General features: G+C 40.6%; 1 protein-coding gene across 1 annotated transcript; it reads right to left on the bottom strand.

Annotated features, from left to right (window-relative positions):
- Nucleotides 1–1,728: 1,728 nt before the first annotated feature.
- On the bottom strand, nt 1,729–23,877 carry PLA2G4F (phospholipase A2 group IVF; the record flags this gene model as incomplete). The annotated part of the gene is made up of 20 exons (XM_084207222.1): nt 1,729–2,559; nt 3,200–3,386; nt 4,430–4,596; nt 4,928–5,122; nt 6,009–6,116; nt 6,593–6,730; nt 7,915–8,029; nt 8,568–8,790; nt 9,858–9,994; nt 10,741–10,876; nt 11,806–11,843; nt 12,215–12,328; nt 12,979–13,148; nt 13,442–13,508; nt 14,692–14,734; nt 15,311–15,351; nt 16,586–16,714; nt 17,997–18,133; nt 19,438–19,510; nt 23,767–23,877. 20 exons carry the CDS (start codon nt 23,875–23,877, stop codon nt 2,330–2,332), a joined length of 2,559 nt encoding a protein of 852 aa, XP_084063348.1. The 3' UTR covers nt 1,729–2,329.
- Nucleotides 23,878–26,750: the final 2,873 nt, after the last annotated feature.

The raw sequence follows: 26,750 nt of genomic DNA, 5'->3' as shown, positions 1-26,750 counted from the left end.
GTCAAAAACATTGGCATGATTACAAACCCACCAAATTACAGAAGATGGGGTACATGAAAAATAATTAATAGTTCCTGTTTTATCAATAACATTTATATAATGTTTATATTCATATAGTAATGATAATCATTTACGAAGCCTATAGTTTGTAACAGAATGTGTTCCCAAATGCCTCCCTTATTACTAACCCCAATTCTAACTGACATATTTTGCCCTGAAATTGAGAAGTCCTTCTGTCAGACACATTTGGAGGACATAAGCTCGTACCAAATACCATTTTACAGCAGGCCTGCTAAATGCAGCAGTCTATTCCAGCTCAAGGTATAACATCTTGTGATGTTTTAAGATTATAAATGCAGCAGGCGATGCCTTGTCGAGGAGTGTCATTGCAGTGTCACCTAAGAGTGCCCTACTCCCTTTAAAGGGTTTGAAAAATGTGACAGGTATGAAAAAGCACTCAGGTGTGTGTGTCAGTGCATCTGCAGAGGAAAAGAAACCCATATTATTGTGAATGCAGAATGATCCTTGTGCATGGCAATCCAGCAACCCCACAAAAGGAGGACTGCCTTACCTGTAACACCTGCTGATGGGAGCAGGTGGTCTTGCAGATGCAAGCAGTGTGCTCTTTTCCATTGTAATCATTGTTGATCAGATCAGAGGCTGAAGTAGTACCTGGTGAATTCACTTAGTCCAACTGAAAACCAAGAACTTCTTAGAAACACTCTTTAAAATTATCCCGCTGTAGGGACAACTGAAGCAAGGTGATTTCATCCTGAGTCAGTTGAATTGACCAGCACAACTTCCATCTAATACAGCAAAAAAACACACTTCTTGACCTTGAAAACTTGGCCACTCGCAATTTCTCAGTTGAAACGGATTTTCCACATTTTTAAGATTCTTTAGGAAGTAACTGGTATTATCTTTCTCATCCTCCCCTCGATTAGGTGGTCTGCAGTAAACAGTAAATACAAGGTTTTCTTTCTTGGCTCAGCCCCTGATTTTCATCTGCAAGCTATCAACCTAGTTGTCTCTGACAAGTGTACTTAAGAAAAACTGTGAAGAGCATGTGAGCAAAACTAATATTTATTGAAAGAGAAACACATAAAAATGTATTAAGGACCAAACTTATAGATAAGGCCTTCATTAGACAAACCTCCTGTCCTCAGTTTTAATTTCAGAATTGGTACATTCAGCTCAATGTAAAAGCCACAAAAGTAACAGTGCTCGTTTGCCACTGTTCTGCATTATGTATTTTCCAGCTGCATCATTCAATGCTTTTCTCTGGGCTTTATGCAAAGTGAGGTGAATCCCATCCCACGGCACAGCAGCATTTTACATTATTCTATTAATTCACATTCATAAGGTGTGCCTACCTCGATTACTGATGCTTCTAAAATATATAGATGCAAAAATTCCTTCAACAAAGGCTTGGGTGAATTACAAGCTGAAGAGAAAGGAAAAAATATCTAATTCAAACCTTTCAAAGGAGCCTTCCTTCCTCTTACACAGAAAAAGAAAGCAGAGATTTATGGCATTTTCATCATAGTTTCACCATCTCATGATGATCAAACTATAGGAAGGAGTAACAAAATCCCACAATGTGTTTTTATTGTTAATTATAAAAAACCATTTATTTCCTTGTTTACCAAACAAATTTTTTACCAATATAAGATACTCTGTATAGAATTTCTGGGAGACTAAAAGCCATTAAAATCCTTGAGAAGGGTAGGAAGGAAATTGAAACTATGAATGGCAAATTGGGAAGCAGGTAATGACTGTTTAGTCTTGAAAGCACATGGGCATCAGCCAGCAGCAAGGTGAAAGCCAGAGGAGCCATTTCCTCTCTCAGTGTGTCATTTTTTATGTGTGGAGTTCTTATGATGACATAAGTTGTAAAAGTTCATGAAGGGAGGTTCAGAAGCAAGAGATAAAAGTACAGAAGGAATCTGTTTCCTCTTGTTTCCTCAAACACCAGCACACCTTTGACAAAAAAAGAGGTGCATTACCCAGTGAAGTCTGAAAGCTTTCTCTCCAGATGCTCAAATGGTTTGTACAGACCTCTCAAATCATCTGGAATCAGCCACTGGGATTTGAGATACTGAGCTGGGCATTCCTCACTCTTCCCAACACAAGGATGCAACATCCACGTTGTACTGTAAATCCCTTGGGTTTTCATCAGAGCACACAGCCTGGAAGGAGTTTCCAGTGTCAGATGCACTATTCCCTTCTCAGGAAGAGAATTCCCAGCCATTCACCATCACTATTCTGCCTTGGACCTCATGGCTTTGGTACACTGCAGCCTCTCTGCACCCTCAGCCTGGGAAACAGCTCAGGTATTGGACTTATTGGTGGCTTTCTTCAACTTCCTCCTCTGCAGAGCCAAGCTCAGGGTCTTGAGGAGAGTGTCCTTGTTGTTCAGAACGTTGTAGCGATTCACTTCCACCAGCCTGCTGAAATCATAGGGCTCAAAGGTGAAGTTCAGGGTACGGTAAGGGGAATCGCTCGACTCAATGATAAAGTCACCAAAGGACTTCTCCTCTTCTGACTCACGTTCAACTCCTGCAGCAAGAAAGGAAAGAAAAGAAAAAAAATCACAAAAAAACCCTCTGCTGTGGTAGAATCATTTCAGTTGAATTCTTCCAGGAGGATATCAGAGATAATTCTGTTGAAACTTAACTTTTCCCCAAAGTTCCTCCTCAGAGATATCAGCTCCTTCCAAAATATTTGAAAGCTAAAGGGGCAAAGTATTCTTTTTCTATTTCCACTTGGCTCCAAAATACAGTATTAAAATACATTTCCATTGTGATAAATTGTTAAGTTCATCTTTGATTATTATGCTCAAAATAAGGAATATAAAGCTCAATTTTCCCTGGAAGTGCTGCTCTGCACTAAAATGAAAGACAACCCTCAAGTTCCACTGGCCCTGGGAGCATCTTGCCCCTTAAATTTAAATACCAGTCTTAAAAGATGAACATCAAAGTAGTTTACTGCAAACACTTTTGTGGGGGAAGGGGTGTTGTGAGCATCTTCTCTCATCCTGCCCTTCAAAAAACTAGTGGAAACTGATTCTGCTTTAAATGTAAATAACAATTTGACAATTACAGAGTAATATTAAAAAGAATACATTGATTCACTGAATTTTCCCCATCAGCACACCCAAAGAATTGTTAAAGAGTGCTTTAAGATGCAGCTTGCTTACCTGGAGCTTTGTATTTCTGGAAGGTGTCATTCACCAGTGGGAAATGGAGTACAATTGGAGCCTTTGGATTATCATCATCCACAAACATGTAACACTCTTTTGGCTTCTTTTCATCTTCCTCACTAAATTTGATTTTAGGAAAAGGAATTTCCCGCTCCTCACAGTATTTCTGAGTCAGCTCTAGAACCTGTAATCAGAGGAAAAAGATAATTGCAATAGAACACCAGCAGCACTTCTAAGGTCGTCTAACCACAATCCTCCAAGGGAAAGAGACATTCATTAAAAAAAAAAAGGAAGTGACAGAAACTCAGCTTCAAATCAGCAGACACAATTTCTCTAGCTGGTAATACAGAAGAATGAAGAGCAGAACTGCAACAAATATCAACAGATTGCAGCTGAAACTTTTTATGCTTTCCTACTCTAAATCTATTCACCTTGACTTTTCTGCAGTTAATAATAAACACTTGTATGTACAGAAAATAACTTGTTTGTGTGAAGAAAATCACCAATAGCCACTCTTTCTTTAGAAGCACATATCTAAGTAACAATGAACTTACGGGCCAAACAAATAGTCTTATTTTATTTAATCTGTTTAGGTTTCTGAAAATGTTTTAATCATCTTACAGTTGTCAACTTCCTATTTTCTCATGACCTTCACAGGAAAAAAAAAAGCATAGCAAAATAACCTTTGAAATGTCTTTCCACAGGAAGACAGGCCAAGAGAGGTGGGGCTGTTCAGCATGGAGAGGAGAAGGCACCAGGGAGACCTTGCTACACCTTCCAGTACCACAGGAGGCTTACAGGAGCTGGGGAGTGACTTTTCTCCAGGGCATGTAGTGATAGGACAAGGGGGAAACAGCCCTAATCTGAAGGAGGGTAGGTGTAGATTAGATATTTGGAAGAAACCCTTCACTGTGAAGGTGGTGAGACACTGGCACAGGTTGCCCAGAGAAGCTGTGGACTCCCCACACCTGGAAGTGTTCAAGGCCAGGGGAGATAGGACTTTAAGCAAACTTATCTCATGGAAAGTGTCCCCACCCATGACAGCAGGGTTGAAATGAGATTATCCTAATGTGCCTTCCAACCCAAACCATTCTGTGATTCCATGAAAGGCATAAGGATTTATTTTCATTTGTTTAGTGTTTGTATTCAGGTTCAACTGATCTGCTACCACCGAGTATGATTCTATGCTTTTATGTTCATGTAATGATGCTCAGCTACATCTCTCACCTCAAATGGAGCTTCCCAGGAAAAATTGAATGACAGGATAACATCCACATCCCTCTCTGGCTGAAGTACCAAAGGAAAGGGAGAGTTGATGGAAAAGCCACCATCCACCAAATACAAGCTCTCTTCCATGGGAGTCAGCTGGTTGGGAAATGCATCCAGGTGAGTCCCTGTAAGACACTCCAAGTAACACAAGTGACTAGATTGACTCAGTACACCTGCATTGGCAGAAGAATTAGACAAAGCTCATATTATTGTTACAAGAAGAAAAAAGACATTCCAACATGCACTTTCATCTGAGACAGACCTATAAGATCGGATGATCAGCTTGCCTTATATGACAGAACAAATACAGTGGATCAAAATTTTTGCTATGGTGTAAGAAGGGACATATGCCCTGGCTTCAGCAGAACAAAGTCAAGCTCACTAATGTTCCATGACATTGGATATTATATAGTGTGTTAATATTTTTGATAGTCAGAGACACATAAACTCCTTTACCTCTCCAAGTCACAAATTTCTTGATGTTAACATAATCTTTATGAAGATACAATCCCTTCATGAAGTTGAAGGTTTCTCCACATGTGACCCGGGACATGAAGAAATCCTGAAAAATCTGTAACAAGGGGCCCCCAGGTATAACCAAGCGAGTCTTCAGCCGTGCTGGGTCTCGGAGATGCAATCTTTGGCAGTCATCTGCAGAAGGCACAGAAGGATGCAGAAAATGCCAGCTACAACATTTCATTCAGGCCTTTTTGTACAATATTTAACCAGTTGTCCTAAGGCTGAATTTGTCCCCTAATAAGGGTATTGTAATGAAATTTAAATGAGATGCATATTCCACATGTGGGTGATTTCCTAGCCCGTTTAACAGGGAAAGCATTACTCATAAAGCATTGCCCATATTAATTTCAAACCCACACAAAGAAACCCTTGCTACCAAGTGACAACCATTTCTGTCACACAAGACACCAGTCAACCACACACAGTGGCATTTGTAACTACACAAAACAAAAAGGTTGGGGTGTTCTGGGGCAACCGGGGCTGGAAAGGCAGAGAAAAAAAAATCTCTTCATCCACTAGTTACTATAAGGCCCTAACTCTGCACATGAACAAGTCCCAGCCTCTAAAACACTTTTCTCTGTAATGAGCAAATGGAGATCAATGAATAAGCACACAACCAGCTTATCTGATACTACAAAAAGCAGACTGTGGGGGAAACTGAAAGTCTCTTTTTTTCCATCTCCTGCTTAGCAATCCAGCTTCTATCCTTCCTCTTCTCAGGATTATGATGCCTGCACTTTAATATGTGTTTAAGACAGCTCTCAGAACTAGCCCAAATTTAGTCTAAGTCAGATACCAATTCTTTTTAAAAGAAGAGGAAGTGTACTAAAGAAACAATTTATCTTCGCTATAAGAGTGACCAAAGGGAATAAAACACAATAAAAGAGATCTGTCCCAATCCACCCTTTGTGCTAATCTTGAGAACTACAAACAGCACATTTTTGCATCATATTATTTGTGATCACTAGAAAATCAGCCATCTTTTGAAAAATCCAAGTATTTTTATGTATGTTCTTACCTACAACTTTGATAACATCTTTGAAAGAATCTAGAAAGCTCAGTCCTATACCAACCACCTTCAGGCAGATATCATCCAAGCTTGCAGCAAAGGCACTGCCCCACATTCCTGCAGGAAAAATGCAGAAGAATTTAACACTCAAAAGGTTTGTAATGGAACCAAAAGGCCTATAATTCACCTGACATTTTTCATGGCAGAGGGCTGTCACTTGATTCCTTACAATTCTAACAGTTTGAGTTAAAACCTTGGATTTAATCATGTGGCAAATTCTGATGTTACAATATAATGCAGAACATTTTCCCAGAGAAAAGCATGGAAAAGGCAGTAAGAGAACAGGAAGACCAACAGTAGACAAGCAATTTTTGACAGGCAGCTATATAATCTTGCAGACTTCAGGACATCAGAATATAACAGTGTGAACCAACTATGAACCTAAAGCTCTGGGGAAACATTGACATGCTTCACTTCTTCAAGCCCTTTTGGAAGGGAAAAAAGGCATGGACTTCAGTTCATAAGTCCCCAAAGCAGCAAAGTTCTTTTCCATCTCCTTATGTGATAATTTAATCATTATCATAAGATCATACCTTGTAGAAAACAAATCCTGGGCTCTGGATGTTTCTGGACAAGCCGTCCCATGAAGAACTCGCTGTCAAAATTCTCTGTTCGAACAAAAGCTCCGTATTTGCGAAATCCAACTTCATAGGGAGTGAACTCACACCATTCTAAGAACAAGCCAACAGGATATTGACTCATCTCAGAGTAAACATGAGGGAAAATATTTATCTGATATCTGTTCACACAGGGGAGACAGAAGGGACTCTCCCCCCACTTTTCACAATCACTATGGATTTCTCTGCCCCTCTACTCTAGTTCCTATGTACATATTATTAACAAAAACTCTTGTGAGGGCTTCCATTCCATCTCGCTCCATCTTGACTTTTGTTACTATGGGAACAACCTGCCTATTTTACTTTTAATTTAAACCACTTTGATGGCTCCCTTTTCCAACCAAATGGAAGCCACATTATTTTTTCCAGCTTTTCTCTGCACTACGAATCATCTCCCAGGAACCACTACAGTACTGGCTTGAAAACCCGATTGCCCCGCTGCGTCAGACTTCACTGTTTGCTTAGCCAAGTGCCTCCTCATGCTTGGAAGATTTCCACAAAGACTTGAAAAATAAGGGTCATCCAGTCCAACTCCTGGGCCTGCATAGATCAACCTGACAAAACTCAGCATGCATCTGCAAGCATTATCCAAATCCTTCTTGAGCTCTGGCAGGTTGGATTAAATTGAATTCACTGCTATACACAGACACTCCTCAGAATAAAGCAAACAAGTCCCCTTGTGGTACACAGGTGGACACAAACATTTGTGTTCCTGTCTCACTCATCTATCCCCACCTGTTGCATCATATTTAAAGTTTCAATGAGAGACTACTTTTCATATTTTTACTGTAAGAACTCAGACCACCAAAACATACAATTTTGATGATGCATATTATAAGGTGGCCAGTCCATCATTTTACATGATTCCTATACATATTTTTTATCTAAGACTATGGAAGAAAGTGGTTTCCTTATCACCAAGGCCTCTAATTCTTTGATTCAGACAGAGACACATGTATTACAGGAATATTCTCAGCTCCTGAAAATTTCAGGCAGTTTCTAGCACAACGTGTGGAGTGGCCAACAGTTCTGAATCTCATTTCTCCATTTTAGCCACGAAGAAGACATTTGCTATGAGGATGATAATGCTTTGTCAATTGGTTTCCTACTGCCTCTTGCACTACCAGCTGCTGCTTGAGCCATATTTCCTGTTATCATCTGCTCACTACCCAAGCAACTGGATAAATGAAATAAATGTATGGACTTCAGCAAAGAAAAACAAATTTCCATGTTCATACCTGCAAAGTCACCACTGCTCATATTGGGTCTCACATTGACAGCTGCATAGATAGGATAAGGGTTCTGGGCCCATCTCACTGCTTCTTGCTGATCAGATAGCTTTGATGGATCTTCCTGGTCACAAGCAAGGAAGGAGGAGCCCACTTAAGTCAGGTAAATTCTGTACCCATAGCTTGATAATTGGTAGCTGTTGCTTAGCATTTCTGATTAACAACACTACTATTCTAACACTACTAATTCAAAGTCCTTTTTCCTCTCCACTGTCCAGGTATATGGTCAGATTTGTCCAAAATATTTCTGTAGCTGTGTATTTAGAATATTTAATGTTAATAATAAACTAGCAATTCCTCTGATTTTCAATCTCAATTACATAGAAAATACTGCACAATAACTCCATTCTGCCAGGCTTAACCTGCCCAGTACAAAAGCTATTATTTTAACAACAGTCATTCCAAATAAACACTGCATTTTTCTGTACCACTGATCCATATGAGTTAGAAATTCTTTACTAAAGAAGACACTATGTTTATTCCACAGCACTGCCTATACAAAGATGGAGAGTAATTGGTTTCTTGACACTAAACACGTGGGTCGGTAGAGTTCCCACTTGAAGGACAAACAGCAGTACCCATCCAAACATGAATTCTTTTACCTCTTGTTGTAGGAAATATTCCACAATGAGGCCCCACAAATCTGTAAAGGAAACCTTCCGTCCCGTGATCTCCATTGCGTTCAGCTCCTGGAAATAGTTTTTCAGTTTTTCTGGGGAAAATGCCCCTGCTTTGCTGCTGGACACAGAGTCCTGAGCTCTTCTGATTGCATCTTGAAGGTCCTTCTGTGACCAGTCAGGATCTCGATACAGTGTTGATAAACACCTGAAAATGCTTTTATTAATGTCACCAGTAATAAAGACCTTTGTATAAACAACAGTTTTAGCTAGTTATAATTACTGCTGCAGCACTTGAGAAGTCTAGCTAAAAGAGTGAAGATTACATAAATAAAAGATCTCTGAGCTCTGAATTGCACTGAAAACCCTGACACCTATAGGACATCTTTACTCTGACTGCTAGCTGCCTTGCAAAGATGTTCCAAGCATCCTCTGCCAGCACCCATGAACTAGCCCATACACATTTGTTAACTCCCAACAAAACAAGCACCATGTGCTGGCTGATGGCAAGGGAGCAATAGAGGCTGTGGCCTTTACCAGAACACAGGTCTGATGGAAGGAGAAGCTAGTTTGGACCATTGGCTATCTGTGCAAACAGATGCCTACATTTGTTTGGAAGTGTCTCTGAATCAGAAGGGGCAGGAGAACTAGGTACAGAGGAGTTAATTCAGCACACGAAGCTTGGAAGGAAGGATCACACTGTCAGGTTGCACAACTCCTCTGTGAAATAATTCCACAAAAACAAGGGATGACTTCACCACAAACTCCAAGAACTGAGCGACTGAAACATTCTAGCCACATCTGATATTTCAGCACATTGCTCCAGTCCCCCAAAGGGCAAGACAGGGCTATGCCTCTCTTCTGCCTCTATGCCATTTTGGAAGGGGATGACGTGGTGGCCTGCATGGATGTGCTTCCAGTGACTTGCACCACCTCAGTTATCTTCTTGGCAAGAGTAGGGGAATGAGGAGGGCTTTAAGTCAGTGGTCTGAGTTACTACTCAGCAGTTTTATTCATAAAAAACATTGTAATATTCAACTGTCAGACTGTCACAAGCAGCAGATTCATAATTTTAGCCAGTAGCTGTATGGGTTGGACATGATACTGGGTGTCTTGGACTGTTCAGGATCCCCAGCAGAACTCACAGGTGAAAACTGGTAAAACACTTGATTTGCTGTCTGCCTACAGATGGCACAAATGTAATTTTGGCCTTATTTTGCATCAACACTACCATTTCACCCCTTAGTTTCTGAATCAAAACTGCACGTAGCTTACCAGGTGGAGCCAGAAATCCCACAGAGGTACATGGCAGCATCCAGAAGGCCCAGCTGCTGCAGCCCAGCAAGGCTGCCATAGAAGGAGGTCAGTGCTCTCATCCCACCTCCAGAGCCCAGCACTGCTACAACTGGAACCTGCAGACAGCACACTCAGGAGTCACAGGCTTGTGATGGCCAACAAATTACAGAGCTAACCCCATTCCAGTCTCATTTGGACAAAAAATAGAAGATAAAAAATAGAGATATAAACTCTAACAGAGACACAAAATAGAGATATAAACTAACAAAAAACAGAGATGTAAACCTTTATTTCTATCTACATTACAAGTAATTTTGGGTTTGATTTCAAGCTGAACTTCCTTCTCCATTTTGTGATTGAAATATATTGCTTACTATAAAGCATAGCAGGGTCATCTTAGGGACAGTCACTTACCAAAATTGTTATGTATGTTATCACACATTTACTTTCATATAATTCACATGTAAGAGGCAATTAGTCTTGTAACAGCAGCCAAATACCACTAAGCAAGGTATTAGAATATGTAGATGTAAGTTTCCTCAAATAAGCAATTAAAAAAGTGAGTTTCACTTTAAACATTCTGAAACAAAATTTCTCATCACAATTCCAAGCCCAAAGCAAAGTACATGCAGGCTGAAACTTCAACATTTGTGCTCCAAAATACACATACCCCCCCCCTCAAAATTAAAGAAATATAAAAACATTTAGACTTCAGAAGTGAAACGCACCAGAGATCTGTCTCACACCATAGTGAATGCAAATTGTGTTTCTTGTTGGTTACAAACAAGGATTCCTACATTGCCTAATTATCAACCAAGCCTAAAGAATTTCACCAATCTCACTACAGGACTGTGCTCAATACCTCATCTTTTGGAGGGGATCCTTTTAAGCAAAGAGTCTTCCTCAGTGCCTCAGAAACTATTTTCTTCCTTCTGTCCAAAAATTCTCTCTCCTCTTTACAGAGATCAAAACCCAGACGTATATCAAGATCCCAAGTGCTGAAATAGAAGTTAAGGAAAAAAAGCTTTGAAATTTTGGAGGATTTGCAATCAGTATGGAAATGCAATTTTTGTGAACATACAATCTAGGTGCAGGACTGAACTGGATCAGATGAAATTTTAGTGCATACATCAGCTATTTTGTATAACACCTCTTGGAATTAAAAACTAAATTCTCTGTATTGTATTTCTCCTTTAATGTTTAATTTTGAAGCTTCTGTCAAACAGTACTCAGATTAAGCTTCAGGAATTTCACAAAAGAAGAAAAGATTCTTTGTAAGTGAAGAAGACTGTAAGAGGAGCAACTGACATCACTGTATCAACATGTGAACACGAAATGAGGGGAAGGGGGATTTTAAAACAGAAGATTCTGAACTTAAGAAGCAGGAGGAGGCAACAGAATACCAATGAACTTGTTATGAGGCTGTAAGACAGGAGCAGGATCTTCAGCTGATGACTGGATACCAAATGACCCTATCAACTTACAAGTCAACTTCTTGGTTTTATGGGTTTTTTTTCTCTTTTTACTCCTTTCTTGCAGCCTTCATCTATTTTATAGTTCAAGTTCTTCACACACATATGTCCTTTCCTATCTGTCATTACATCACTTCATATATTCTGGCATACCTGTGCATGACAAAATTACTTAATATGTACATCAACAGCTATTTTACATTTAAGTCTTAGTTACACAAAATTTGTACACGTGTCAGCAGGATTGCCACCAGTCCAATAGGTAATATCTGCAAAGTAAAGAGTCACAGCCTTCCAAAAATGATCAAAAAAGCCTATCAAATATATTTTTCTTTAATCTATCCCAAGAGATCAATGGACTGAACACAGCTCCCCAGAGCAGCAAGGAGAGTCACTCAGTTCCTTTATATGAGAATAAAGACCTTTCCTGGTTTTCAAGTGAGGTTCCCACTCACCTCTCTTCAGTTTTCAAACTCATATCCAAACTTTTTCCCTGTGAAAAGAGAGAACACATCTTGAAGTTGACAGCAATTACACAGGTGGAACTGCAAAACAGAAGTTATGAATTCTTTCTTCCCCATGTGTCTTGCCCTTTTCCTCCTCCTGATACTTTTCTTCCACACCCTGAAAAGACTTTTTGCTTCAGAAAGTGATGAACTTTATACTTCATTTTGCAAGACCCGACCATGAAAACACATTAAGAAGAATTGCACTGAGTAATCTCATTACTTCATTCTAAGACATCCAAGAAAACAGCACTCCTGAGAATCAATCTCATGTTGCCTAACTTTCCAAACACCTAGAGGCAATGGAGGAAAAGGTTATCTCATGCACGTTAAAGCAAGAGCAAAATATTGACATTACCTCTCCCAAAGAAATTATTCTATCAACTCTTTCTCCAATAGGAAGGGAATTAACTGGTACAGCCCCCAGTCCCAGAACTGTAGTGTGCTTTTCGATATCAGGGTTCACGCCATCCTAATAAAAACAAAATCTTACGTGAGATTCACAGAAAAAAAGTTTAATAAAATAGGACTTTCATACATTGAAACAGCAAACAAGTCTTAATATAACTATAGCTAAATATTTATCAAATGTCCAAGGATTTTGAGGGCATTCTGCTTTCAGTTTGGCAGGTCTTTGCAGAGGTATTTCTTTCACTCAAATAGTTTCGTTGTTGTTGTTGTTTGGTTTAGTTTTAGGGTGTTTTGTTTATTGCTATTGGGGTTTTTTTTTAATATACCTGTCTGCCATAATTTAAAAATCTTCAAGTACAAAATTTCCCCCACAAATAGTTTTGTTTTGGCATGTGTCACAAAACTTACAAACCAACTTGCATTTCCATCTTCCAAGCAAGATTTGGAAAAGATACCAAAAAAAGGCAGTAGCATTACACATAAAACAAAATATGAAATAAGAAAGTATGTAATTTTAACAAAACTTTAAAAGCAGAGCAAATTAAAGCTTGTCAGGAAATAGTTGGGATTTCTGTCCAGTAGCTCCTTACACAATGTCAAAGATCCAATGCACAGCCTGACACTTTTAAAACAAAAAAAAGTGTGTAAAAAACAACAATCAAGAAAAACTTATCTCTCTGTAAGCCTTGTGGAATCAGCATGGATGCTTACCTGAAGGACAGATATGGTTTGCTGCAGCTCCACTTGCAATTCTGAACACATTTCTTTATCCACATGGAAGACAAATGAGGTTCCATAATCCTTCTCATTGTCTGGTGTCCAAGGAATAGACAGCTGCTTTTGATATGCCCCTGGGACAGACACCGTGACCTCACAGCATCCTGTGCATTAGAAAAAGAAGTTTAGACCACAGGGGCCATTTGTTGAAAATCAAGTACTTATCAAGTGCAGCTGAGACCATCAGTACACAAGCAAAGATTCTATTGTGGTAACCAGTAGAAAATACCCAATCTTATTAATTATTGAAAGTAAAAGAAAAATTTACTTTAAAAGCCAATTTTGCAGTCAGTAAATTAAAATGCACTGTATAGACAGAGAATCAGGTCTCCCCTCTCTCTCAAGGAGCAAACATGTTGAAGAGTAGTCCTGACTTAAACTCTCCAGGCACCCCTACCTTGCTGTTTTTCTTTTGCATTTTCCTCTTTGTTGACAGTGCCTTGCAGACACAAGCAAGGATGAACCTGTGAAAAAAAGAAACTAGCTCTGGTCACACAATTTTTAGTTCACCTCTTTGTTTGAAGTTCAATTCAATTACTATATTAGCTGTAGGTTTACAGTTGCAAACTGTCAAAAAAAAAATCAGGCATTGTTTTGTTATTTCAAATAAAAACCAAATTTTGTTTCAGTAGGACAGGATTATTAGCTTTTGTTTCAAAATAAAAACCATCCTTTCTATTCCAAGAACTGGGGTTTTTTACAAGCAGTACTTCACAGATACAGGTTATGAACACCTGGGGTTTTTCTGGTTTTTTTACCTTTTTCAAATGTATGTATGAGTATCTACTCAGAACCTGTCTAGATCCAAGAAAGCACTTCATAAATTTCTGTCCCAGCTTGTCTATGTCCTCATGAAATTTAGTCTCTCCCACCATTCAGCCATCAGCTTACCCTCTAGGACAGTAGATGAGAGATTGATTTTGACACCATTGCCCTAAGAGATAAGAAACTGGTCCACTGCTTGAATTAAGACTGACTTGCTAAGGGAAACTGGAACACAAAAGGTTCCTTCCTATGAAATAGTTTTCAGAACTGTGCTGTTAAATGCCACCAGTATTTCAGGGGAATAAAAGTTAAAACTCTACATTTCAACCATAATTTCAACCATAATCCTTCTCTCCTTACAAAAAAACATTACTCCAGTCCCTTTTCTTCCAAGGGAGAAAAAAGGCAGTAACACTTATTTTTAATGTACAGCACACTGATTTTCTTAGATTGATTAACAAAAAAACAGGGAGTGGTCCCCTACTTAATAATGGCATTGATAAAAGCTTAGAAATAATATGTGTTAAAACAAGAAGAGGGACTCTTCCCAGACAGCATCTAGTCTGGAAAGCACAGTACAATCTTTAAGACTCATTTGCCTGCTAAAGACATATTTTACAAATTTGATGGCAACCTTACAGGGAAAAGCAAACAAACACCTCCAAACAAAAAACCGCAGCTTTCTGTAAGTTGGCATCAAGGTTAAAAATTGAGGAAGATTTTTAAATCAACAAATGAAAAAGAGAGAGGCAGACCTTGGAGAGAAGAGGAGCTATTTGGAAGTAGGACCATAATACTCAAAAATCCTTCTCCTCTTTCTACTAAAAACTCATCTTGAGGAGTAAATCACAACACACATGATTCTGGCTTCCATGTACTCACCACAAGGACCCCGTTGGTCAATACTTCTGCAGGGGCATCTGAGCTGTGAAAGCAAGAGGTTTGTTGCAAATGACAACTGGTTTTAATTTTGCTTCATCCTACTTTACTAATTGGCTGAACAAGCAGTGGGATGAAAACATCCTCAGTGTGGGAGATCCAGAGAAACAGCAAGTGTATTTCCCTTCACAAAACAATGGGGGCTTGGAAAAATGGGGGGAAAATTGTCTGCAAATATAAGCATGTGCTATAAGATCTCCCCATCCCAGTAATTTTGATAACCTCGAGAAAGCTGAAGATAGACTACCAGATAGATAAAGCATACCTTTGTGTATTTTGCAAGGTTAACTGAAAACTTTCCACTCCCAAATAACTAATCCAGAGAGCGTTCACTTACGTCCCATGAAGTCCAGCAAAATTTTATTTCTTTTTTACCCCAAAAATTTTGGTGACTGGAGTAATTAAGGATAATTTTGGTCAGCCATCAGTGAATCAACTCAATCACCACAGAGAACTATAAAGTATTATCCTTTTTATGAGCAAGTCTATCCCCACACAGAAAAAACAGCTGACAACATATCTGCAGAGCACAAGTGCAATCAGCTCTTCAGGTAAGACTCACCATTTCTCCAAGAAAAACTCTACATCCAGCTCTTCATTAGCCTTTGAAAACAAAAGTTGGATATTGGTGATGCTGAATATATAATTAAGAGACATTTTTCCAAGAGATTAAGCTTTTCTCCTGTTACATAGTAACAGTAACCTCCTGTTAAAATAAATGGGTTTGTTCCTCTTATAAAAGCTCTAGCTAAATTTTGAAATGGCTAAATGTAGCCTTTAACCTTTCAATACTCCTCTTGTGCTGGACAGGTCCTGCATGACCAGACACATCTACATTTGAAGACAAAAGGGCACAGAAGTGAGAGTTGTCTCTTAGATCCATTACTCTGCTAATGAAAGAAAAAAAAACCTCCTCTGGCTCAAGAACCACTGCAACATCATCTGTGCAAGCAGCTTCTACACGAGGCTTTGGGCTTCTTCCCATTTCTTATTTCAGCAGCTCCTTGCTATCTTTGTCCTCTACAGACTTTGTTCTAGCCAGAGTCTTTTCTCCTCCCATAGCATACAGCAAATATTTGATACTTTAAAAACTATGTTAGGTCTGGTAACAAACTAGAAGCTCTTTTGATAATTTTCTTTGCTGAAGTTGAAATTTCCAGTCTCTTAATTACAGATCAAGATGACTTAAGCATTCAGCAAATGGATAGAGCTACTGGGAGCAATGGAATTACCAAGATTCTTTCCATGATCACAAGTGATTCGGGGTGCCTGTGGCACTGCCCAACACCTCCCTGTGAACCGCACACCAGTTAGTCTGCCTCTAACCACACCAACAGCACTGCAGCCCAGTTTCTCAAGAAAACACATCATGAGCTCACCTTTAATCCAGACAAATTGTAGGAATGTGTTTGGGGCATTACAAAATAGATCAGTCTGGCGATGTGGCTTTTACTGACGTAAAACAAGCTGTCTTGTAAGCCCATGAACAGGTGAACAGGGCTTGAGAGCAGCTGATCACCAATACCATCTACATGAAGCAGAGGTTAAATGGTCTGTACATAATCCAGGGAGAATAAGCTTCTCTTAGGCTTTTGATTTATCAGATACAGAGGTAACCTTTGCAGCAATAAACTTGTTTTTTGCAAACAGATGATGACAAACTAAATAAGTCCCTACAATGATTACTGACTGCAAATGCCTTTCTTTCATTTTAAAACCAGTTTATGTTCCTCTAAGTCTCATGAAAAACTGTTAAAACATTCTGGCTGCTCCCACACGGATGAACCAGGCAGCAGCAGTGCCAGGTCTGTGCAGGATGAGCTGAGCAGGGTCTCACCTCGGCGTCCAGGCTGAAGGTGTGCAGCACGGGCTCCCCCGGCCTCATGCCGCCCACATCAAACACAACAGAGGTGAGCTCGTCACTGACAAGGACATCCTTGTCATAGAGGGTCAGCTCCAGGATGTTCTAAAGGCAGAAGGAAACACACAGCCTGAGATGAAGGGGCAGAAACACTGACAAACCTGGGGAGCTGCACACGATGGACACTTTGTGCATTGATCAATACCCTTCCCCAATCCTAAGGAAAATTCAGTATTTTCAGCAGGGCTTACAGCACAAAAAAGTTAAGCAAAAATTTAAGCAAAAAACTCTTCTAGTTGACACCATTTAGCTAAAGCATTTTCTCAGCTTCCCACCTAGAGCGAGACCCCAGGTGAACTCATGGGGCACCAGCTCCAGGCACAGATTTGCCCGAGGAAGAAACAGCAATTTCCACTCTTTCATGATGATTTAGTCCAGGATGTTATAGGGATTATAGGGACCAATCACTTCCTGCTCAGCACTGTCTCAGAGATGGTAAATTCAAGAGAAACTGCAGTAGATACAGGGAGGACATATGGCCCCCAAATAATAGCCTTGCAGCAACTGGTTCTCAAGGAGACAAGACTGAACTTGGAATTTTGCTGGCAGTCTCCAGCAGTAACCAAGCTGAGGTCCCATGAGCCTGGAGGGAAAGAAAAAGATCCCAGACCCTAAAGTTTAGCTTTCAATTTTCTTACCAGTCAAGTCAATTACCATTCCACATTTGTCACCAACCATTGTGGAAAGGTGAGGAGGATAGTTTCTTGTTAATAGACACCTTATTCCAAAGCCAGGGATGCCATTCAAAGCAAAAGTGACCCACTAAAACTGATCTTTTAAAGTACAGTTTCCTTCCCCCTACCATTAGTGTCAGCTTTGAGAATGAATGCTGACAATCTGAAGACTTTGTTAAATACTGTATTAAGTCCTACACAGATATTAGATGCACAGTCTCTACCCAAGAGTTTGAATTTGGTTTTCTCAATCATCAGAACTGATGGCAAAACTTGACTGAAGGAACTACGTGGCAGTGAGTAGAAATTTAGTTCCTGTGAAAGAAGAAGGAAACATCAAACAGAAGCTTGCCTAATCGAGGAATTTCCTTGAATTCCACCAGGCAGCGCCATAACTTCCCTTTCCTGAGATGCATCACAAGGATGTTTATGGGAAATTCTAGCTGCAATTTACTTGAGAGAGCAGTTTACCACAGTAGTTTGGATTAGTGGACATACATGGTACAGCTCTTTGTACCGCTGAAGACAACTGACACCTCACAAGCAACACCAGTTTTGAGGGTGATAAAGAGCCCTTGGTTTTGAATGAAGTATCAAAAGCAAGCCAGCACAAAAAGACAAGCAGTCCAACTCACTCCACAGAGTGTCCTTACCTTGACAGCGCTGTGGATCCGATACTGGAAACTCTCATTCCATTCTGGGTTCTCAGAGTTGTCAACAACCCGAGTTTGGGAGACACGGGGAGACGCAGTGGGCAGCTTCAGTTCCACATAGCAGTCTGCCTTGGACACTGCAGCAGAGAGCAAGACAGAAAAGCACCAGAAAAGCTTTATTCAAACATACTCTTTCCCCTGAGCTCCTGATTTTCTAGATCTCACTGCACCATAGAAAAGTGCAATTTAAGGCTGGACTTCTAAAGCAAAAGCCTTTAATGAAGCAAATGTCTTTAAACAGAAGCAAATTGAATACTAGGTGCCTATACTTCTTTTTTCTGGTTCATCAAAATCATAAAGCCCTTAATAAAAAAGACTAGTATTTAAAATGAGGAAGATCAACTTTAAGAAAAAGATTACTGCTGATACCAGGCTTATTGCCCCCTCTCCTATCCCTGGGCACCACTGAAAGAGCCTGAGCCTACTAAAGTCCAGGGACACAACATCCACTACTGCTGCACCCTTGTTTAGTCAGGCCAGGAGCTGGGCTGTTGCCATTCCCTGAAAACAAATGATTGTCTGAGAGCCCTTCTTTCTTCCATTTAGGGCCCCCCCAACAATGCAAGTATGGGGACCATTCTTCAGCTGAACAGACAGCTGAATAGAAAAGAACTCTTCACAGCATGATTCCAGCCCTCAGCCTCTCAGGAGGCTCTTCTCTTCCCTGAACAGCTACTTGGCATTCCAAGGAGTTCACTGCTGGATGCCAGATATAAACTTAAGGCAGACTATCTTACTTGATTTATTCTGAAGTAATTTAATATAAATGAGTTTTAAAGATCCAAATGCCCCAAACAGCCCTGAGATCTTTACACAGGCGTGTAAATGGGAGGGAATATATACCATACTATCAAAACCAGGAACAGATAAAAAGCAGTTTATCTTGGAATCAATCAACCACCTACTTCCTTTAAAGTCTGCAATGACAAACAAAGCAGGTACATGAAATATAGCACTACTATTTGAATGCTAGAATTGAACATTTCTGCTTCCAGTTTCAGGAAGACTGTTCAGCAGGATCAAGGGTGAAACTTGCCATACCCAGAAGGCTGAATCCAGAGAAAGGAATACAGAATGGGCCACAGTAGAACAGGTAAAGGAGCACGGAAGCAAAACATTCCCAGGACTTACTTGATCTTGATCCTGCAAAGTAAGAACAGCTGCAGCTGCTGAATCTGCAGACTGGCCTCACATAAAGCTTTTGAAATACAGATAATATACTTAATACTATATATATAATGCTTTACATGAGAAGCTTTTGTTGAGATGTAAAGGCAATGCAATATGTGTAGATAAGAGGCTCCCTTAACAATGCTCTCTGGGCTAGAGGTATGCACCAAGGAACCAACATGTTTTCATAGTGCCTTGAGTAAATACTTACACACATCTGTGCCCTTGATGTTTCTGGCTCGGAGGACTTTTACTGTTAGGTTGTAGTAAGGATGCTTTTCCCACTGAAAAGAGAGAAACAAGCTCAGCTTTTAGTTCAACCGCAATGCCTGCTCTGTAACCACACCAGGATTAGACCAGAGAAATGGATCAGAAGTAGCCAGCCCAAAATGAGCTATTACTGAATCAGTTTGGGAACACACAGAGCATTTTCAGTGTCCTGGAGGACGACTAAAGGCACCTAGAAGGAAACTCAATTCCCTTTTGGCAATGCAAGAACCATGTCAGGGTAACTCCTCACAGACTTCAGAAAGTAAGTCCCCTATTTAGGGACTCCTCTAATTATGGATCAGTTTTTAATTGCTTTGTTAGTACATTCTTGCTGAGTGCTAAAGCTGCGCAAACACATTTATGACAGCTCGTTCAAGACTACTGGAAAAGGACACATGAATGCTTGAGTAAAAGCAGGTGTGGCCAGAATCTTAAGAGCAGGGTCTAAAGTCATAAAAGGCACATGCTGTTTACAATGAGAAAAAAACCCAAAATGCTTGCCAAAACACCTCATGGCAGTTTGAGTTGGATAAGACAAAACTTAAATTCATTTTCTTTCTGGAGTGTTAACTGGTATCAGCATTCTAAACATGCACAACACTTTACCAGCACAGATAAAAATGTAATCCTTACTCTTGAAAGCTCCTGGGACACTATTTTTGGAAAGTAATAGTAGTGCCAGGATGTGAAGTGGGAAAAAAAGTCTGACTAGAATATCATGAAGGAGAAGTGGGAGGAGGGCAGGGGACAAGAGAGAACAGGTTGAAATTATTTAGTACAGAGACTGCACAGAAGTAATCGTGTAAGGCTCAGGAACAGAATGGGATATTGCCTCATTTTCATCAGTTATGACACAATCCTGGCCAGCTAAGAACTTTTCCTATTGTTAAATCACATTTTTAAAATGCTTTTCACAAACAGTCATTACTTCACGTTCACAATTTACAACTAGGTTGGCCTGAGACCATAGCTAAATTTAGATATGCTAAGTATTCACTTACAAATGAATTAAACAAAGTCTTTACTTACAACAAAATACTGCAGATTGACAAATGAGGCACTGGAAGAGGTTGCCCAGAGAAGCTGTGACTGACCATTCCTGTCCTGGAAGTGTTCAAGGCCAGGCAGGAGCTTTGAGAAACGTGGTCTAGTGGAAGGTGTTCCCCCATGACAGGAGGGTTGGAACAAGATGACCTTTAAGGTCCCCTCCAACCCAAACCACTCTTCAATTCTATGATTCTTGAAATATTATATAAAAATGTAGAGCCTTCATATCACTGAGTGGGATCTGACAGAAACCAGTGAATCCTGAACTGTTAAACTCTTCTCGAATGTTCCTCATCTGATAAATTATACTATGTTTGTTAAGCAGCCACATTCTTGGTGAATCTTCCTTATTGTTCATCTTTTGGAGATACTTGCCAGCTGTTGCAAAATAGGGTTTGAACAACACAATAAAACCAAGGCACACACAGTATACTGAACATTTTTGTATTAAGTGCCATCCATCCTGACCAAGAAGCAAAGAGCAAAAACTACAAGTCACCAAAGATTTCTGACATGGAGGTACTAAATGAAATTTGTGCAAATAAACTCCAGTTATACCGTTACTAATCTTAAAGAGACTTATTTGCAGAAATTACATGTTGAAGATATTCATTCCTTTATTTCTTTCTGTGAACAAGACGTCTTCACAGGGAATTTCACCGTGACTTCCACCCTTCAGATGCTAGTTTCTGACATCTTTAAACCTTTCCTAAACACCTTTCTTTTATTCAATTCCTGACAGAAGTTTCTCAGGCAAAGGCTGACCATCTTTCTACTTCATCAAGCTGGGGAATAGATTATGGATAGAAATTCAATATTGTGAATTGTTATTCACAGCAACTACCTAAAGTTCCTGCAACTGTTCTGTTTGTTGAGACATGAAGCTACATAATCATACCCCCATGGCTGTGAAAGCAATCTTCATTCACATCTCATGGCTGTTGCCTGGAAGTCAGACACTATCAGAGCAAGTGCAGAGCACCATGAAGATAGCCTATCCTTCTTTTATTGCACACCATCTGTCAATTATCTACTTACATGCTCAAAAGAATGTCCTTTCCAAAGGTCTCTAACACTTTGATTTGCAGCCAGTCCTTACACAGATGAGGATACATTTATCACATCCAAATCATAATTTAAGGGCACACAGCTCAACAGAAATGTCACTGTGCTTCCAAGCCTTTGTGATCAGTTATGCCAGAACTTCCTCATATGCCTTTTTTACTTATCTTTTAGCAAAGGCACAGCAAGGTCACAGCGTGCTGCCAGGTGAGCTTGCAGAGTAATGAAGCATGGGAGTATCAGATATGCCCTATCTGAATGATCAGGCAAAAAAATCCATAAGGGCAACAAATACTGATGGCAGCTCTGCCCGCAGCACTCTGCATGGCAGCAGACCAATATATGTGACTGACAGAAGCAGCTAACTTCTGCTTTGCATTTTAATGGTTTTTCAGAATCACTGCTTTTCCAGAGCTCAGGAGTGCACCTGAAGCAAAAAAAAAAAAAAAAAAAAAAAAGTCCCCTTTAAATGCTAAAATGAGGGTACAAGGCTGAATTTTCACATATTTAACTATGCAAACAACTGTCTGTACCTTTTGTCTAAACTGAAGATGCTGATGCAGCTGGAAGTGACTGTGGAACAAGTCATCCCAGCTACAGGACCCAGGAATCTTTACTTTCACATCGTCCAAGATACCTGCCTTTAAACAGTGGGCAGTGAGTGCTGGGATCCACCCCCACAGGTCTCAGTGCAGGCAGAGGACTCACCATAAGCCTGCCAGATTCATTACAAAAGTGCTGCCATACCAAATAGAAACTCAACTTCTCAGACACATTTTGTGTTCACAGCTATTGGGAAAATTAGGCAGCTCAAAGAAATGTTCAGCTTACCAAAGGAGCAGTTTCTCCAGTCTTGCTCCTGCTCCCAAAGAAACACTGCTGCACACCATTCCCTTCTTTGTGGCCAGAGTGTCACAAGTCTGCTTTTAAACCCCAAAGCAAATCCCTGCCTTTCCTGGGAACTCTCAGGAGACTCACAGACCCAGCCTGAGAGCCATGTTCTTCTGGCAGGCAGGACTTACAGCCAGCCAGGACATGAGCAGTGCCAGGAGCTCAGTGACACAACAGCAGTGGCAAACACTGGGTTCACTGTCAGTCTATTGTTGTTTGCTCTTAGAAATGAATCTGATGCTAACCTCTGGAAAATTAAAGCAGTCTGTTGTGTTAAATTTACCTACAAAGCCAAAAGGGTGATCTGCTGCCCCACCCCACGCTCAATTGCTATCAATTAGTCAATACAAAAATCTCTCCCTACAGCCAGCAAAATTTTGTTAAGCAATGTTGTTGTTTTTTTTTTTTTTTTAAATTTAAATAGTGAGTGCCCGAGGGAAAATATATTCAGTGGTTTACAGGTTAAAGGAGGTTAACATGAGCCTCTTCTAACCTGATCTCCTAAGTACTAAACAATAATATTAAAAGGTCAACAAGTTTATTTCTATCACACAGCAAGCAGAAGTGCAGAAAGCTATACAAGCAGAAAGTTGTCTTGAGACAATTAATGGGTCACCTCAATTTTAAATTATATATTGAGGGGCTGGTGTGATGGGAGAAGACAAGGGTGATCAGCTTACAGATCAAATCTCCAGTCAAAAGCTCCTTCACAAACATTTAACTTAATTCAAAATTAAGGTTATTAGCCTGACCATCTTATACAATGAAATTATTTCACTCCAGTTAAAGGACAAACACCTCAAAACCACTTTATCTGTTGTGGTTGCACTGCATTATGAGCAGGAGCTGAAGCCATCATTAGTCTTTGTCTACCTGGGACCATTAATCCCTGGAAGGTAAGACAGAAAGCAGAACAGAAGGCAACTGTGTCAAGGCTATTTTGCAAGAAACCACATAAGCATGATTTTGTCTCTACTGATAAAAAGTGCAGTATTCTGGACTCTCCCCCCAAAAAAGTACTTGACATCAGCTCAATTCTGCTCCCCAAAACCTAAGGAAACACAGATCTGCTCTGGATTTCCTCAGGCAGACCCTAAATTTAATAAAAGCCATTAACACGATCATTAAGGGAAAAGGGTGGATAGCAATAAACTTTTTCATTCCTGCAGAATGCAGGACAGGTTTTCCATACGTGCAGCAACAGGAAGTCACTGCTGAGCACATCAGCCAAGGAATGCCATCTCAGAGCCAGCACCACGACTCCTCTTACCCGCCAGTGATAGAAGCCAGTGTCCTTCCTCTCCTTCCTCTGGAAAAGCACTGCAGCCAGAAAAGGCAGCACTCTGGATGGAAATGGGCCCCGCAGCACCTCATGGAACATGGGGAGAATGTCCTGCAGTCCCTGCAGAAAAATCTGAAAACCTTGTTTGTGGGGAAGCCCAGAGCAAGGTGAGTGCCCGGACGCGCTCTGCCAAGCGCCGTTTGCCACGGGCTCATCCAAGCTTTGCGCAGGACTGGGCTGTGCTCCAGCTGCGAGGAGCGGAGGTGTGGCCCACACTTGCCAAACGAGTCGGCTCAAAACCTCACTGGCAGGTTTTTCCAATATTGCTACAAGATAGGGGCAGCAAAGCAGCATCAAACAGGGAAGCCCTGGGCCGGAGGAAGCACCACTTTGTGATCCAGCCGTGACACCTAAACCCCAGTCCAGATTTTCTTTGAGAGCTCCAGCAACCTGATGTACAACTATGGCCATTTCAAATCCTCTTCAGAGCTTCAGCACAAACTACCAGTATTTTTAAATAGAAAAACTTTCCCATCTTACAAGCCTGAAGTAAAGCAAAATTTGTCACTGACTGTAGCTGTTCAGAGCAGTTTAAGGGGGGCCAGAGCAGAGACACCACAGTTTGGTCAGCCTTCAGATGCCTCAGGGAACATCAACTCCCCACCACATCTCCCTTCTCTGAGCAACCTGCAGAAGTCTCCCCTTTTTCTTCCTTTCCATGTAATACAGTCTTAATTCTTCCACCAAAGGTTCTCAAAAAACTTTACAAGACAGGACAGATTTTTTTAAGGTTCTATCACATCTTAAAAAAATAATTAAGTAGTGAAGGAAAAAGTTTTCCAAAAGCAATTAGCATATTAGCAGCTGCTGACAGTTCTCACTGGAGCATTTCATCAAAGAGCTGAAATTTACAAACTGTAACTGCAGATCGAGTACCAAACTTCAGCGTTACAACAATTAAAGTGGCAGAAAATGCATGAAAGCCAGTAATGCAGCATGTCATTAGCTCCATGCAAACATGAGAATGTGACACATTCTCAGCAAGGTCCCATTCATTAATCATTTCCTGTCATTAGCGTCAGTCACCAGGCTAGAATTTAAGAAAATTAATAAAAGCACAAGCACTGACATTTCAAACACAAACAAGTCAGCACAAGGTGGGGAATTCACAGAATGAAGAGTCAACACACAGGCAAAAAGCAAACATAATGACATTGTGAAACAGCCAGCAACTGCTCTAAAGCCCTCGTGTGCTACTGGGCTGAAAAAGCTTCTCTTTGCTTTTCTAAGCACTGCACTGACAGCGAAGGACTGGAGCACTCCTAGGGTGAAAGGCTGGGAGCTGAGCCTGCTCAGACTGGGTAACAGAAGGCTCCAGGGATACTGCTAGAAGCCTTCCAGAATTTAAAGTGGGCTTTTGAAGAGAGAGGGTGACTTTTTACACCACCAGATAGTGATAGGACAAGGGGGAATGGTTTTAAAGAGGGTAGACTTAGATTAGATATTAGGAAAAAACTCCTTACTTAGAAGATGGTGAGGCACTGGAACAGGTTGCCTAGTGCAGTTGCGGATGCCTCATCCCTAGATGTGTTCAATGCCAGGCTGGGGTCCTGGGGGGTTGAATCTAAAATACCTTTAGGGTTCCTTTCAACCCAAATCATTCTATGACTATCATATTAGGTTTTATCTATCTTCAAAAATATTGTAGAACCATAAGTGTGGGATTTTTTTTGCATTTAATCTAATACAGTTTGACTATAAATTACAAGAAATTTGAGGTGACCTCACAGTACAGTAGCAGGGAGAAATCACACTTATTCTAGTTTATTACAAGCAGTGGATAAACCCTCTACTTTGTCCTGAGTGCCCAACAGCACATAAATTCAGCTTACCTGCCTTCTGTCTCTCTCCTCTTCCAATGAAATCTCACTCAGCACAGGGATCTCACATTTACAGATTTTCTCTTGAATCTCTCAAGAAAAACTGAAAGCTCTTTAGAACATATGCTTGAGAATTGTTTCATAGTCAACAACAAGATCACCCATTAGCAGTGTCTGTATGCAGTTTCAGCCATCCACAGACACTGCTGTCAGCAAACTTAATATCCAAAGATAAACTACTTGGTTTTGTTATTTCCCATCAGACTAAGAAAACAAGCAAGCACAATAGCATCAGAAGATGAGGCAGAGAAAGCCTCCCACAAAGCTGGTGATTTTACTTCTGCTTTGATTAGCATGCCCACAGGGGTAAAGGTAGATGGATATCTACATTGCAGTTTTGGGGTTTTTTTATCAGAAAGCATTAAATGACATCATCACCGACTATATTAGATAATATTTCAAATGTGTGTAGATATCACAAGGGACCCCTTTTGGTCCCACCAGCAGCACTGAGAGGAGAGCTGAGATGCAGTATACAACTAGAAGAGATGAAAATTTGAAAGGATGCCAGCAGGGATAGGATTTGTGTTGGTTGGAGATTTTTTTTTCGTTTTCTCCAGAAACACCAATATACTTAATTGTTCAATTTATTCATCAGTGACTTGGATGAAGGAGCAGATGCCTCCTCAGAAAGTTCACTGATGACACAAAGCTGGGAGGAGTGGCTGATACCCCAGAGGGCTGTGCAGCCCCTGAGAAGGACCTTGACAGGCTGGAGAGATGGGGAGGGAATAGCTGAGCAGCAAAGGTAAATGCAGGGTCCTGCTCCTGGGAAGAATAATTCCAGGCACCAGCACAGGCTGGGGACCGACCTGCTGGAGTTGCCCCTGCCTGAGCAGGGAGCTTGCACTGAACCCCACTGCAGCTCCTCCCAACCTGACCCATCCTGTGATTCTGTGAACATGGAGACAAGAGACTTCCTCTGTGCTGGTGCTTCCCATGGCCACAGAATGGGAAAACTGAGGATCTATGTTCTACTTCCAACACCAGACTGCTCTATGACCTACAGCCCAAGCAAGTGCAAATCTGTGA

The sequence above is a fragment of the Fringilla coelebs genome, assembly GCF_963513975.1.
Source record: "Fringilla coelebs genome assembly, chromosome: 6".
Lineage (NCBI taxonomy): Eukaryota > Metazoa > Chordata > Aves > Passeriformes > Fringillidae > Fringilla > Fringilla coelebs.
The sequence above is the reverse complement of the archived record's forward strand: the minus strand, read 5'-3'. Positions and strand labels throughout refer to the sequence as shown.